The 14,208-nt window shown below is 42.6% G+C and overlaps 1 protein-coding gene across 4 annotated transcripts in view; it reads left to right on the top strand.

The window, feature by feature from the left end:
* Positions 1-11,851, top strand: part of srgap2 (SLIT-ROBO Rho GTPase activating protein 2) — a 59,387-nt gene extending 47,536 nt beyond the window's left edge. For 2 of the 4 annotated variants that reach the window (XM_007561247.2, XM_007561249.2), the window contains exons 11-23: positions 251-278; positions 513-543; positions 1,227-1,287; positions 2,065-2,142; positions 2,232-2,366; positions 2,455-2,560; positions 4,747-4,971; positions 6,105-6,184; positions 6,452-6,650; positions 7,537-7,671; positions 7,783-7,996; positions 8,289-8,399; positions 8,479-11,851. In XM_007561247.2, the coding sequence (XP_007561309.1) occupies positions 251-278; positions 513-543; positions 1,227-1,287; positions 2,065-2,142; positions 2,232-2,366; positions 2,455-2,560; positions 4,747-4,971; positions 6,105-6,184; positions 6,452-6,650; positions 7,537-7,671; positions 7,783-7,996; positions 8,289-8,399; positions 8,479-9,024 (1,949 nt within the window). In that variant the 3' untranslated portion in view covers positions 9,025-11,851. Of the gene's footprint in view, positions 1-250; positions 279-512; positions 544-1,226; positions 1,288-2,064; positions 2,143-2,231; positions 2,367-2,454; positions 2,561-4,746; positions 4,972-6,104; positions 6,185-6,258; positions 6,381-6,451; positions 6,651-7,536; positions 7,672-7,782; positions 7,997-8,288; positions 8,400-8,478 lie in introns of those variants that run through there. The other 2 variants (XM_007561248.2, XM_007561250.2) reach the window with 2 other exon arrangements.
* The last annotated feature ends 2,357 nt before the right edge of the window (positions 11,852-14,208 follow it).

The raw sequence follows: 14,208 nt of genomic DNA, 5'->3' as shown, positions 1-14,208 counted from the left end.
TGTGTGTGTGGGTGTGTGTGTGTGTGTGTGTGTGTGTGTGGGTGTGTGTGTGTGTGTGTGTGTGTGTGTGTGTGTGTGGCTTTAAAGAGGAATTTTGTCTCCCTGTTTTCCTCTGAAGCCATTTCCTCATGGGTCTTGTTCCTGCTATAACTGCCTATCTCTGTGTCTCTTCTGTCATAAACTACCCCCCACCCCTCTTCCCTCTTCCCCTCCCCTTGCTTCTTCTTCTTCCTGTTTCTCCCTCCTATAGGTCAGAAAACCGACTGTTGCCTTGCCAGGTAGGTGTGGCAAGGGAAGGAAATATGCTCTCTCACGCACACACACTCACTCATAAATGTGCATATGCATCGCAGCCAGTGGTCTCTGTGGTCGTTTATAGCCGTTCTCAAATGTATTTGTGTGTCTGTTAGCACAAATAGAGCATTACAAGGGCTGTGCATATAAATAGACTTTCTCTGGTGACATAATGACAGAGTGCTGTTACCTCTTTTTTCTTTTTTTCCCCTCTATAGTGGAAGGAGAAATTCAACCGTGCGGAAGCAGGTAATTATCTGAGTCAGGGTGTTTGTGTCTGTACTTTTAACTCAGGCCTCATCTTTTCTCAGGAAAATCCAACCTCCGCAGGGTGAACTGGCGCAGTTGGGTTGTTAACTCGCATACATAGACCATTATTCACATATATGGGGGCTTTCCTGTGGCTAAATAATCAAACTTCAGAAGTGGAGAAACACATGTTTGTAGCTCCCCCTTGTGGCACCACTTGGGTTATATTTGACATAAACTCATTCCATATGGAGAAATCGGTTTATTTCCTAATCTTAAAATAAATCGTCAGCAAATAAATTGCATTTGTGTTGGCATTGAACTGACTACCAGTATCATACAGTATAATTTGTAGCCAAACCTCATCAGATTTCTGAAGAAAAAAAAAAAAAAAAAAAAAAACGAGACAAAGGGAAATTGAAAAGTGTGGTTTCCTAGCAACAGCTGCACCCGTCATGTCTTCCTCATGTCTGATATGTTTTACCCCCTAAATTGGTCCATCTTTGCAAATTGATGTGCAAGCATGTATTATGTAGGGGGAAAAAATATGTGTGTGTATGTGTGTGTGTGTGTGTGCGTGCATGCGTGCGTGCGTGTGTGTGTTTGTGTGCACATATTTTTTCTACCAATTTCCTGTAGCAGCTTTAATTTACCACAGGTCATTTCTAATTTCCCTATTTTAGGACTCAGGTGAAGCCATTCCGCTGATGGTCGAGAGCTGCATCCGCTTCATCAGTCGCCATGGTGAGAAAATCCTCCCTGTTAGGTGATAGGTTCGGCCCCAGCTCTTTGATTCAGTGATTGGTTGTTGATTTTCTCTCTCTCTCTCTCTCTCTCTCTCTCTCTCTCTCTCTCGTCTGAAGAGTTGGATTGGTTAAGATTTGGCTGAATCAAAACATTTTTCTGTGTACTTTGTATCGTAAAACTACAAAAGACAAAAGAGAAAAATCCAGTTTAGGCATCGACTACTATGAGGTTCTTACAGTATGTTAACATTTAGAGGAAATGCCACTGTTGAATAGAAATTAAAAGCATAACAAAATGTTAATGTGATGGTAAATAAACGTGGTGCTGTCTCTGCCCTCGTTTCTCATGTCTGAAAATGTTTCCAAGCAGTAAAATTGATCCGTCTTTCAGCCTGGTTACTGGCACTTTGCTGTGTGTCGTTCTGTGTTACACAAGTGCGAAAACATTTAACTGTAGAACATCATTAACTTGATAAAAGTGAGAGGTGCTGCTCCGTTAGTTTTCACACTCTGACTGATTTGAGTTTTGTCCAAGTCGCCACATTTGTCTCAATTTTATGTCACTGACAGGCAGTCTGCAGTAACGGACTGTGGACGTAAACACCAGAGAAAAACCCCAGTTACTTTAGCATTTAATAAAAAAAATAAAAAAAAACATTTAAATCACAGAAATTTATATTTTTAAACCATAATTTAAAAAAAAAAAAAAATCTCAGTACTCCTTACGAAAAGCTTAGGAACTACGAGGATAACCCGTATGTGTGCTTCTGGGTAGGTCTGCAGCACGAGGGCATCTTCAGGGTGTCTGGATCGCAGGTGGAGGTCAACGACATCAAGAATGCCTTCGAGAGAGGTAACGTTACAATCGAGAGCGAGACGTTGCCTCAGTCATGTTGTTTTTGGTTCCATCTTTGACTTTCCTTCCTCTCCGTCCCCACGTAGGCGAGGACCCTCTGGCGGGGGACCAGAATGACCACGACATGGACTCTATTGCTGGAGTCCTGAAGCTCTACTTCAGAGGCCTGGAGCGCGCCCTCTTTCCTAAAGAAGTCTTCCATGACCTCATATCCTGTGTGTGTGAGTATCACTACTTCAGCCTCCATACAGCAACCTCTTAGTCATCAACGATTTATTCATGTTGGGGTTTTTTTCCCCCCCCACACAGCAATGGAGAGCCTTCAGGAGCGAGCGGTCCACATTAGAAAGGTTCTGCAAGGCCTGCCAAGTAAAACGCTCATCATCATGAGATACCTGTTTGCCTTCCTCAACCAGTGAGTAGCAGCACACTCAGAAACCTGAACAGCGTCTCCTGCAACAATTAGTGGCTGCGCATTACAAAATAAAGCTGGACCGGATAAAAGCTGCTTAATATTAATGAGCTCTGAAATAATCTGCGGTTAAATCACAACCGATACGTCCCACGGCTTACTTTGTTGTGAGCTTATGTGCCACAACGTTACCGTTATAACCAATGAAACCAATGCGTCTCATTAGGTGGGTTCCCATTGTGCTATCCTGAACCTTTATCCCCTTGGATTTAATTACCCTGAAACCTCAAACTCCCCTGGGCTCCTTGCCGGATGTACTTCCTGCAGAAAAACTACAACTGATTATTTTGTCTCAGAATCATTAGTTTGTATCTTATGTAAAGTCCTTCTGTGCTCCATGAGGAGGTAAAGCTGCACCAAACGTTATGTTCATATCACAGATGCAGGCATCTGCTTTCACCAACGGTTACCCTTTGAAACCAAATTAAAATCGTCTTAAATTTTTTTAGAAGGGTATTAAATTAAGTCTGAGTTATGTCTCTGGAGAGTTGTGGTTGTTGCTGCAACAAAATGTTTTTTATATATATATATATATAAGCAAGGGAAAAGATCATTTGGCCGTATCTGGACTGGACTTCATGAATGCAGTTCATGACGTTCTGCATTCATGAAAACAATATTTGGTTTGACTGTCCCTGTATTTACTTTGAACAAATAGATGTTCTGCTATTACCTGAGTGAAAACTGAGATTGTCAGAAATTGGCTTTATAGAAACAAAAATAAACAATTGCACAACAATTGGGTGTTAAGGTAAACCCTGTTATCTGGTATCTAGAAACAGAAATGGCTCTTGTATTTTACATTTGGGCAGCTAAAGCTCTTTCTGTCAACGTTGACCCTTTTGCACTGAGTTTTCCACAAACACCAGATTATTTTTGGGCCTAACACCACATCTAACCTTTTGTCACAGGTCAGTGTGGGCTGTCATGAAGTATTAAGCTGCAAACACAGGAAATGAAAACTTTCAAGATTAATTATTACCTTAATTTCCTCTTTCAAATCAAATTTGTTTTCATAATTCATCGCAGCACACCATAGGCCCTTTGCTCTCACATCAGCCACAAACCAAAGCTTCCCATCAAACAAATCCCCATTGAAGCATGTAAAACTATATATTTTGGTTCGATGGAACAAAAAAAACATTTCCTACAACATGTTTGGACACACACGCTTGCATGTGGAGGAAAATCAATTTGTCTCATTTTGACCTCGAAACCACGGCAGAGGTCTCATGCGAAGCAGAGGGCAGGTTTGGAGAGCGGAGGAGGGAGCTGACATGTAAGCCTCCTGGGTAAACCAAGCAGCTCATGTGGAGACAGTAAGGATTCCTCTGTCTTGACTGATTTACTGTCAGCCCTGTGTTCCTGTTTCTTCTCACTCCTGCAAGCACACACCACCGCTTTGCTCTGGATCGCCGCAGGGAGGGGATGCCCTTCTACCCTGGACAGTTAGCGACTCAGATAGTGGGACATGTGTTTTATTGAGATTTTATGTAGTGTGCACAACTGTAAAAGAAAGAAAATAATACAGTTTCGTCATCTTTTTTAACATGTATTTTTGTACTTCACTACTCTGATACACCGTAATAAAATGAGGAGGATCCAATACCCTTCAGAAGACACAGAAGCAGTGTTTTTATTCTCTATACACACATACGGCTGTTCTGTGAAGCCCTTAGAGGTTCATTGGAGATTATTAGTGAAGAAACAGCGTCACAAAGACAAAAATGTAGATTTTAAACAATGAATAATGCTCAGAAAGTTTTAGGAACGCTTGCAAATTGCTGTTCGCTGAACCAGTCAGACTAAGAATGAGCAAAAAATGTTGTTCCGGTAGAGACAGACTTGCAGCTGGGATCGCAGTGAAACTTGTTTCCGCAAAGTATTTCATTCTGGCCAGGTGATTACAAATGCACCCCACACTTTTCAGATTTTTATTTGCATAAAACAAGGTGTGCTTTTACCTCCACTTCAAAGTTACTTTGTGTTGGTTTTCAGAATATAAAACGTCAATAAAACTTTGTGACTAAATATGAAAAAGCTCTAAATGTGCAGAGCATGTTGTCTGCTTAAGACAGAGGAATAAAAATCATGTTAAAACCTCTGCGTTTTCTCGTCCCCCTCCCCAGTCTGTCCCAGTACAGCGAGGAAAACATGATGGACCCCTACAACTTGGCCATCTGCTTCGGCCCCACCCTGATGTCTGTCCCTGAAGGCCACGACCAGGTCTCCTGCCAGGCTCACGTCAACGAACTCATTAAAACTATCATCATCCACCACGACAGCATCTTCCCAGGCCTGCAGGACCTGTCGGGCCCGATATACACAATCCCTGGAGCCGGAGACGACTTCTGGTGAGAGCAGGGATACAGTAAAAATATCAATGGGTGCAGGCCCTGGGATGGTCCGTACAAGTCGTCTCAAAGGGCTGCTGGAGATTTGGGAGGGAAAGAATTGAGGAGGGAGTGAAGGATTTATTTAAGGGCTGCCGGGGAGAGATTTAGAGCGGGGGGCTACACAGATCCAGGGGGGCCACGGGAATCAGCTTACTGTCCATCACATGGGAGATTAAAGCCCCACCTGACCACATCAGGCAGCACACAACAGCGCAGGCAATGGTTAATTTTCCAGTCTCACTCTTGGAGCTTGTTATTGTGTTTACTGCCAGCCAGTCACTGTGAATGGGCTTAAATTATGTTATCACACCGGCAACACCTGGGATTTGTTGAACTTCTAGCTTTTGATTGCAGAATAAAAGGACACTCGTGATTTAATTTAATTTAGGGATAAAGCGACCTTTAACCTTCCTGTAACTAGATGTATGCCTAGGCCACTTGGATTTATTTTGGTTGACTGACCGTAGAATTATGAGAAAAGGCGTCCTGAATGCTTTTGTCCTGTTTCCCCAAGACATCTTTAACTTTAACAAATATCCTGTGTGTGTGTGTGTGTGTGTGTGTGTGTGTGTGTGTGTGTGTGTGTGTGTGTGTGTGTGTTTTACTGTGTAACAAGCTGTAAAGTGTAAAAAAAAACAACAACAAAAAAAACTCATGTCAAAACTCATCAAACCTGACAAGTTGGTAACAAGAAAGATCATTTTAAAACATTACCATTTCTTAAAAATTAGCCTTTCTTAGACCAGATGATTCTGGAAAAATCTGAACTATTGTGACTTGGCAAATTATTAACGAGCATTAGATTTCATCACATTCTGTAACTTTGTTATTTGGGGATTTTATGTTAGAGTAAACTAAAACAAAGTAGCATGACACAGAAGGAAAATGACAGATCCACACAACATTTTTTCAGATCTTTTTTTTTTTTTTTTATTTCTCCTCCACTTCACAAGTAAGCCTTCCTTTGTCTCAGTCTACCACACAAATAGAGTCCCAATAAAACACACAGGGTACAAACTCCTTTGCAAGGCACTGAGACTGAAACCTCCACCTCCTTCTTGAACATCCTGTGCTGTGTGTGTCTGCTGCAGCAACAGTCCGCAGTGTGAGCCCCCCCTAGTGGAAGAGCCGGCACCTGACACAGTCTCAGTCAGCCACAACAGCGAAGACGGTGCGTACTTTCACTCTGTTTTACTTCAACAAACCCCGTTCTGCTGCTCACTGTCTATAATTTTGTCATTGTAGCTCCCGACCTGCTTGCTTTAACCTATTAATAATGCATTTTTATCATCACCGTAAGGCAGCAGCACTAAACAGCTTTGCACTAATGTGGCTCTCCACCTCTCTCTCTCTCTCTCTCTCTCTCTCTCTCTTTTCCCTTTGCACCCTGCTTTCTGCCGCTCCACCTGCCTCTGTTGACCCTCCCTCTGAATCTCAGGCACCTTGGCTGTTTCAGAGTCTGAACCAGTCGAAGCCGTCGCCAAGTTCGACTACACGGGCCGCTCCGGTCGGGAGCTGACGTTCAAAAAGGGCGCCTCTCTCCTGCTGTTCCAGCGAGCCTCCGACGACTGGTGGGAGGGGCAGCACAACGGAGTGGACGGTCTGGTGCCGCACCAGTACATCACCATCCAAGAGGCGTAAGATCTTTTCCGGCATTCGTGTTGAACGGCGGTGTTACAGACGTTTGTTTTTATTTCCGTGCCTTCGTGACTGTTTGGATGTTTCACTCACGGGACAAAGAGCCCTCTGTTCAAAACCTAAACAGGGAAGAGGTCAAACACATGTTTGACATTTCTGATCAAACGTCAACAGTTCATGCACTGTTGGAAATCCCCCGTTGCTAAGCGAGTTGAGCAGCAGTGATTCAAGCTGCATGTGATTAGAGATCAGTTTCCTTCTCAGCTTAAGACGGGCAGACAGTAGTTTGTAACCTTTTCACAGTTGTGTTAAATTTGACCAAAAGAAAGGTTGAGATTTCCAGATTTTCTCTCCGATACGTAAAAATCCGCAGTAACACAATATTGTTGTCCAGCTGTGGTGCAGTTCTTGTAGGATTTGGAAGATTACATTATGTTCATGAACGGTGGACACAGGACCTTGTAAAACTTTTAATACCCCTTTTAGTTTTCCACATTTTGTCACTTTTGCAACCAGAATCTTTAATATATTTTATAGGAACGCGACAAGGACGAAAACAAAGAGGTACGTCGTTTTGAACCGCACAGAAACGGTTTGTATCGTATTTTGCAGAGGCATATCCGAACCGTTAGAATCCCCTTTAAGTTTTGTATTCACTTGTCAAAGCCCAGAACTTAATCTGACAGCGAATTTGTGGCAGGACTTGAGCGCCCTGACGCAGCTTGAATCGTTACGCAAGGAAGAACGGAATAAAACTGCAGCATTGACAGGAGCAAGCCTAACGACATATTCCACACAGATTGTACGCTGTGATTGTAGCCAAAGGTGCATTTGCTAAATACTAACATCACTTAATTTGTGGGGGTGTTTTCTGCAATTTTTCAGATCTGATGCTGAACGCGGCAGTCCAAAGCCTGAAGTGGACAGCAGGGAGCAGCCGGAGGAGAGGGTGTCCACCCGGGGCAGCGCACCGTCTCCCACAGGAGGCCACGTGGCCGACATCTATCTGGCCAACCTCAAGTGGGTTGCGCGTCCGCAGAATATCACCATTTCAACTATCTGTGCGTCGGGGATTTCCTGCAGTTCTCTGCCAGGTTCAGTTAAACTCAGTAAGCATCTTGTGTCTTTTAGGCTGAAGAAGCGGCCCGAGCCCGGGAACATCCGGAGAGCGTTCAGATCGGAGAGCGACAGCATAAGTCCGGCGGCCAGCAGCAGCGGGGCGGGAGGCGCCAGAACGGCACCTCTCACCGGTGGAGCTCAGGTGAAAGACTCGGGAGACAAACGTCCTGTCAGCGCTCACAACATCCTCAACTCGGTCACTCGACACTCTTCACTCAAAACAAAGGTACGGCACATGTGGAGTTGATTCTATTCTTCTTTGTTTTTGCTCCAGAGGAAGACGTTTTCTTGCCAATACTGACACATTGTCTGCTGATGCAGAAGTTTGTAAAATAATCTGTAATGTTTATTACTATTTCATCTTAAGAAGTTGTCATCAAATTCTACTTATTCATATTTTCACAGTTAGTTAATTGGTAGTTTTATCAAACCACTCTGTATTGACAACCAGCCCTCTGAGGACATTTGTGACTTTTAAATGGCCCGAAGTTAAAATGAGTTTGACGCCCCTGGTTTAGGTGGAGAGTCCACAGTTACGGAAGGCGACCCCCGCAGGACGCTCCAAGAGTTTCAGCAACCACAGGCCCCTGGACCCTGAGGTCATAGGTCATGTGGAGCTCACCGCACAGGTACGGCTTTTTCCTGCGCTCGGTTCCTTTCGTCCTCGGTGTTTGCTTGCTTACATCGTGTCTGCCTGCTGCGTTGCAGGACACCCAGGACTCTGCCCTGAGCGAGCTCAGCAAGTTTGAAAGACAAACGCCCTCCAAACACACGCACACCCCCGACGTGGTGCTGGACACGCTGGAGCAGCTGAAGGGCATGAGCGGAGGAGGAGCTTCCGAGCCGTCCAGCCCGCTCCACTCCCGTCTGCTGCGGGACGGCGAGGGCGGCCCCTCTTACGTCCACCCGCTCCAGCGCAGCGCCTCGTCGGCGAGCGACGTTCCCTCGTCTTTCCGCCCTCCTAAGACCCAGCCGCGGAGCCCGCTGCCATCTGCCACGTCCCCCTCCCTGTCTTCGTCGACTCTCTCCTCATCCGTACCTTCCTTCAGGGAGCTGCGTCCGCCGGCGACCAGACCGAAACCCGTGGTGTTCCCAAAGGGAGGAGGGACCGGGAGCCCGGCGATGGGCTCTCCGACCTCCATCGTCCCCCCAACGCCGCCTCCTCCACTCGTGGGCCACGCACACTCACTCGCCCACACGCCCCCTCCTCCTCCACCTCCTCCCCAGTCTAATGACAAAACCTGTCCCGCTTAATTTTTCCTGAATTCCTTGTAACAATCCTTACAGCTCTTTCAGCGAGTGCAAAAAGCACTTCGGTTGTTTCACATAACCCCTCTACTGACATGTAGCAGTTTCTTAGCAGCCTCTTAGGTGTCATTGTCTTTAGCAGGAAGAGTGTGCCCTCTGCTGGCAGCTCTGCTTTACTGCAAGGAGAAACTTGGATTTTTCTTTTCCTCTGCAGAGAGATCTCCAAACAACGCTGGATTTCAAAACCTCCAGCAGGGGAGCCACATCTGGAGCCTACACACACACACACACACACACACTATTTTTTTTTGTGGGGGTGAGGGGGAGGGTAGCAAGGGTTTGCATATGAAATTGTGTTTGAGTGCGGGTGTTAAGAGTTATTTGCCTTTGGGAAGGAGCTCTGTGTAAAGAACAAAAAGCACTGTTTAATTTTTGTATATTAGACATGACAGGGTTGTTTTGTTTTTTTTGTTTTTTTCATTTTGACAACCCTGTGTTGTGTGGAGAAACAGATGGGAGTGTTTGATTTACGAGAACAGACTGTGAAAGCCAAGCTCCCCACTTTGAAGAACCGAAACACACTGACTTGCTGCTTCATAAGAGGCAGATGGGATTTTTTTTTTAATTTTCTCTTCGGAACGATGAGAGAAAGGAAAAACTTGGCCAAATATCAGTGTAAATCATGCGATCAAGAGCTTTATTTACCTCTCCTTCAGTGTTTTAATACATCTGTGTTTTTATTACATAACATAAACATGTACCTAATATGGCCAACAGTAATTTTGAATCTAACATAGCAATAAAACAATGAAAGCAAAAAGTTTGGCGGTATGAAGCTGCTGTAGTGCAGCAGCTTTGCCGTGTGTCTGTGTGTAGGGGACCACTGAAACCCAGCGTCTTTATATGGCTTTTTGTTGTTGTTTTTTTGTTGTTGTTTTTTTTTGGACTGTGCACACATTTTCCCCTAATGTGTGGTGATTTGAGGCAGCTAAACGCCTTTCAGGTTTTTATCATGCATGCTGGGGCCACTGACCGTACCAACTAGCCGAACTGGAGATACCAGCTGTAACACAAGTTCCAAAAAAAAAAAAAAAAAGTCAATAATTTATAAGTAAAGAAAACATCTTGATCTTCTGTTTTTACTATTTAATAATCATGTTGATAACTGGAAAGCATGCAGCTGAGGACCTTCCTGAGTGTGTGCACACGTAAGCACAAAAAAACCACCTCATCTTCTGTGTTCCCGAGTTAATGCCAAGAATCGGTTGGGTGGGGGAACTTATGGACTGTTATATCTATCTATATGCATGTGTGTAAGTGTGCACATGCATGGGTAGAGAGTACTTTATGCACCTCACTGGCCTGCGCATAAATGAATGCCAACTGAAAACTACATTCAGGAGACGCGTAGGGACGCCAGTTCTCAATATCCTGAAAATGTGTCATTTACAGCTGCAAATGTATTTCTATTTCCCTTTAGTTGTTGTTTTTTTCACATTGTTTCCACATTAAAACCATCGCGTTTAATATATTTTAGTGGGATCTTATAGGATCAACTCAACACAAAGGTAGCTCATAATTGTGAAGTGGAAGGAAGGTAGCAATGGGGTTTGTTTTATCCAATACACCTCAGCAGCATTCAGTTTCCTTCAGTAGTCACCTAATTACTAAGGAGTCTGAGTGCAGTTTCAGCTCAGTATAAAAACAGCTGTCCTGCAAAATAGTGATGGAGAATTGTCACATTGTAGAATTGCAACTTTTGATTAATATCAAATCTAACTGATGAAGTTTGCAAAAAAAATAACAAATAAAAAAAACACCCCAAAACTGACAGTGTGGTTAGTTCATTTTACTGTTTGTAGAATTATTTTCCCTGTTGACTCCAGTATATATCAGTACAAATGAATATATGATTAATTGCAATGACAGACTTTACAGTCTGCAGACTGAATACAGGAGACTGAATACAAATGCTCACCATGATTTTCAGATTTTCCCCTGCAAACTTTTCAATCCATTCACCTTTGGTGTTATGCACCACTTTGTGTTGGGCGATCATGTAAAATCCTCCAAAAAAAATAAAATAAAATAAAATAAAACACTCAAGTTTATGGTTGTAGCGTGACAAACTGTGGAAAAAAAATGTAAGGGATGCTATTACTTTTGCAAGACACTGAAAATGAGGAACAAACCAGCTAAGATAGCTGATGCGTTGTCTGCAGTCATTGTAGCAACCCTAGCAGTGGCAGAGAAGCTCGCTGTTATTAAAAAGACAATGCGAAAACTGGCCTTTTTTTTTTTGTCAATTTGCCCTTTGCAAAAATGAATTTGCATTATGTGAAAAAAAAGAAACTCACAGTAAGAGAGAGCACAAATCCATGCCTTTTCAGTGTATGTTACCATTTTTTTTTTTTCGTTTGTTTTTTTCAAGCTTCCCCCCTCCCCCTCCCCAGCTCTACAGCGCGGTATGCATTCCTGTAATGAACTGTATCTGTCAAGTCTCTTTGAAATCTCTGTATAGTTTTTGTGCATACCTGGTGTATTTGTGTTGCTCTTACCTCAGTATCACAACTGGAGGGACTGTGCGATGCAGAACCATTCCTGTTCACGCGTACAGTACAAACATGCATGTGGGTGGTCGGTGCATTTGTGAAAAGGCGCAAAAGACCTTCTGTGAACTCTAATCAGTCATTGTGCACTTGGCTTGCATGTGGACTAACTGTGTGGGGATGATGTGTTGGAGTTGAATATTGTTGATGAGTATGCATTTTTTTTGTGTGTGTGCATTTGGGGAGGGGGGGGGGAGAAAAAAAAATCACAGAACTAAAAAAAAATAGACAGTAATGTCAAATCTATTTATAGTTGTCTCTCTGTATTACTGGAGAATCATGTGCTCAGATGTACTTTGTATATACAATGTTGTACATGACAGAGGTACACTTTTGGTACAGTATTGTACAGTAATAGCAATAGTAGTTTAATCAAACAGGCCTTATATAATTCTATGTGTAGTTCTTGTAGTAGATCTGTTTTTTTTTTTTAATAAACATGGCTTGCTATAAGATTTGTTGATCCACTGAAAAACACACACACACACACACACACACAGCTGGAATGCAAAGGTAACGTGGAGTTAGACATATCTAACTCAAAACAAGATAAAAAATGATCTCTCAAATGTTTTTTTGCATCAAGAAAGTGGTTTCACCTCATGTAGGACTTTGATATCTCTAGCAAAGATATGTAAAAACAAAAGCATCCATTTCTGCATTAGCATAATGTTGCACAGGAACATTTTAGGAAACCTCAACCTTTAATTTGAGTACACATATGTATACTAACCAGTATTTGCCTCTCCACATATTTCTTTTGTTTTTACTTGTTTAATCACACTTAAATTTTTCAGATGAGCAAAATTATGACAGTCATAAACTGAGTAAACATAAATTGCAATTTTCAACCACCGATTTCCTTATCAAGGAAAAAAAGATATTCAAACCAACCAAAGGCATCTCTCTGGTAGCCAAGCAATGAACAAACAAACTGAGCCAAACAAAAGCAAACAGCTGTCTAGCTAACACTGATCAAGTGCCTCTCTACCAGGAGACAAGGTAACCACACCCATTGCTCACTATTGACATTTTGACATTTAGTGTGGCCTGTGTCTTACAGACATGTCTCTTGAGATATAGAGTCCACTTTGGTTTTGCAAATCGTTCCAGCTCATCTAGTTTGCGTGGCGCCTTAAGCACTCACCAGAGATTCTCAATGGGATTGAGATCTGGGCTCTCAGATGTGGAGTGGCCTTCAGATCGGGGGCCTGGGGGCCACTCCAGGACCTTGATTTTCAAGTCCCTTAAAAGCTTGGTGAGAAAATTTGAGGTATGCTTTGGGATATCTTTGTTGAATGACAACAAGATACCCCAAATCTGGCCTAATGAGAGACTTGCAGGAGGCTTATTTAAATTATTCTTCCAAATGCCAAAATTCTGCTGTCGTTTCCATGATCCCACGAACACAAACAAGGTTCATAGAGCCTGAAGTAGCAAACCACCACCAGGTGTGACTGTGTTTTAGGTGTGATAGCTTCTCTCTTCCTTTCCCCAAACAAAAGCAACATCAAAGCGCCCATAGAGCTCAAGTATGGTCTCATCAGACCAAAGAACAGACTTCCAAACCATGTTTCAAATGTTCATGGGCAATAATTTGTTTCAGCAGTTGAGTCTTTCTTGGATGGTGACCTTAAAGCCCTACATGGTGAAGAGCTGCCACTGCTACTTTCCTTGTCACACCGATTCCACCTATTCCACTAGAGGCCAGCGGAGCAACACTCATCTTGGTAGAGACCCAGAGATCCTTATTGGCATCTCTAGTTATTTTTCTTTCAAGTTACTCAAATTTTGTTATTACACCCATGTCAGAATTTGTGACTTTATGTTTTGCAATGGCGTGCAGCTTTCATTCACAATAAACGCCTGCTATCCTCTTTCCGAGATTAACACTAACTTTTTTCGACAGGATCAATTTACTTCTTACAAAAAGTCTCAGAGTAGTCGAAGCGTTCAAGTAAAGAAAAAGAAGGTTAATCTTTTTGGCCTTATTGTTTTTCAGTTTTCATGTTGCAATTCAGCACATCAGTAAAAATATACTGATCAAACTCTATGGAGATTTTGACTGTTCTTTTGGAAGCAGTAAAAGTATGAACAGGTTTTATGATGGAAACTTATATATAAATTTTAAAAGTGTATGATTTCTGACCTTAACTGTATGGGTTTCTATTTTTTATTTTTAACTGCTCTTAGAATGACAGAAAGCGGTGTCAGATGTGTTTAGGTTAGAGTACACTTTTCTTATTTGGAGAGAGCTTTATCTGGACACAGTGAGACCAATTTGAAAAGTGTGATCATTTATTGTATCATTAATTAGGTGCCTGAAACAGTTCATATTACCAAAACTGAAATAATCTATAGATAATGTTTGATCGACTATTTTCCACATATCAGATTTTGTACGTATGACTATCTTGTGAAAACAAAACAAAACAAAACAAAAAACACTAAAATTAATGTAAAACATGTATCTATTCATTACATGACTCAGTGATTTTTCAGGCTGTGACTACACTAGTTATTTACACAGCTACGGTAAGCAAGAAGTCGGAAGTTCCCTGGTTGTTTCCGCCAAAGAGAA

The sequence above is a fragment of the Poecilia formosa genome, unplaced genomic scaffold (assembly GCF_000485575.1).
Source record: "Poecilia formosa unplaced genomic scaffold, Poecilia_formosa-5.1.2 Scaffold124, whole genome shotgun sequence".
Taxonomy (NCBI): domain Eukaryota; kingdom Metazoa; phylum Chordata; class Actinopteri; order Cyprinodontiformes; family Poeciliidae; genus Poecilia; species Poecilia formosa.
The sequence above is the reverse complement of the archived record's forward strand: the minus strand, read 5'-3'. Positions and strand labels throughout refer to the sequence as shown.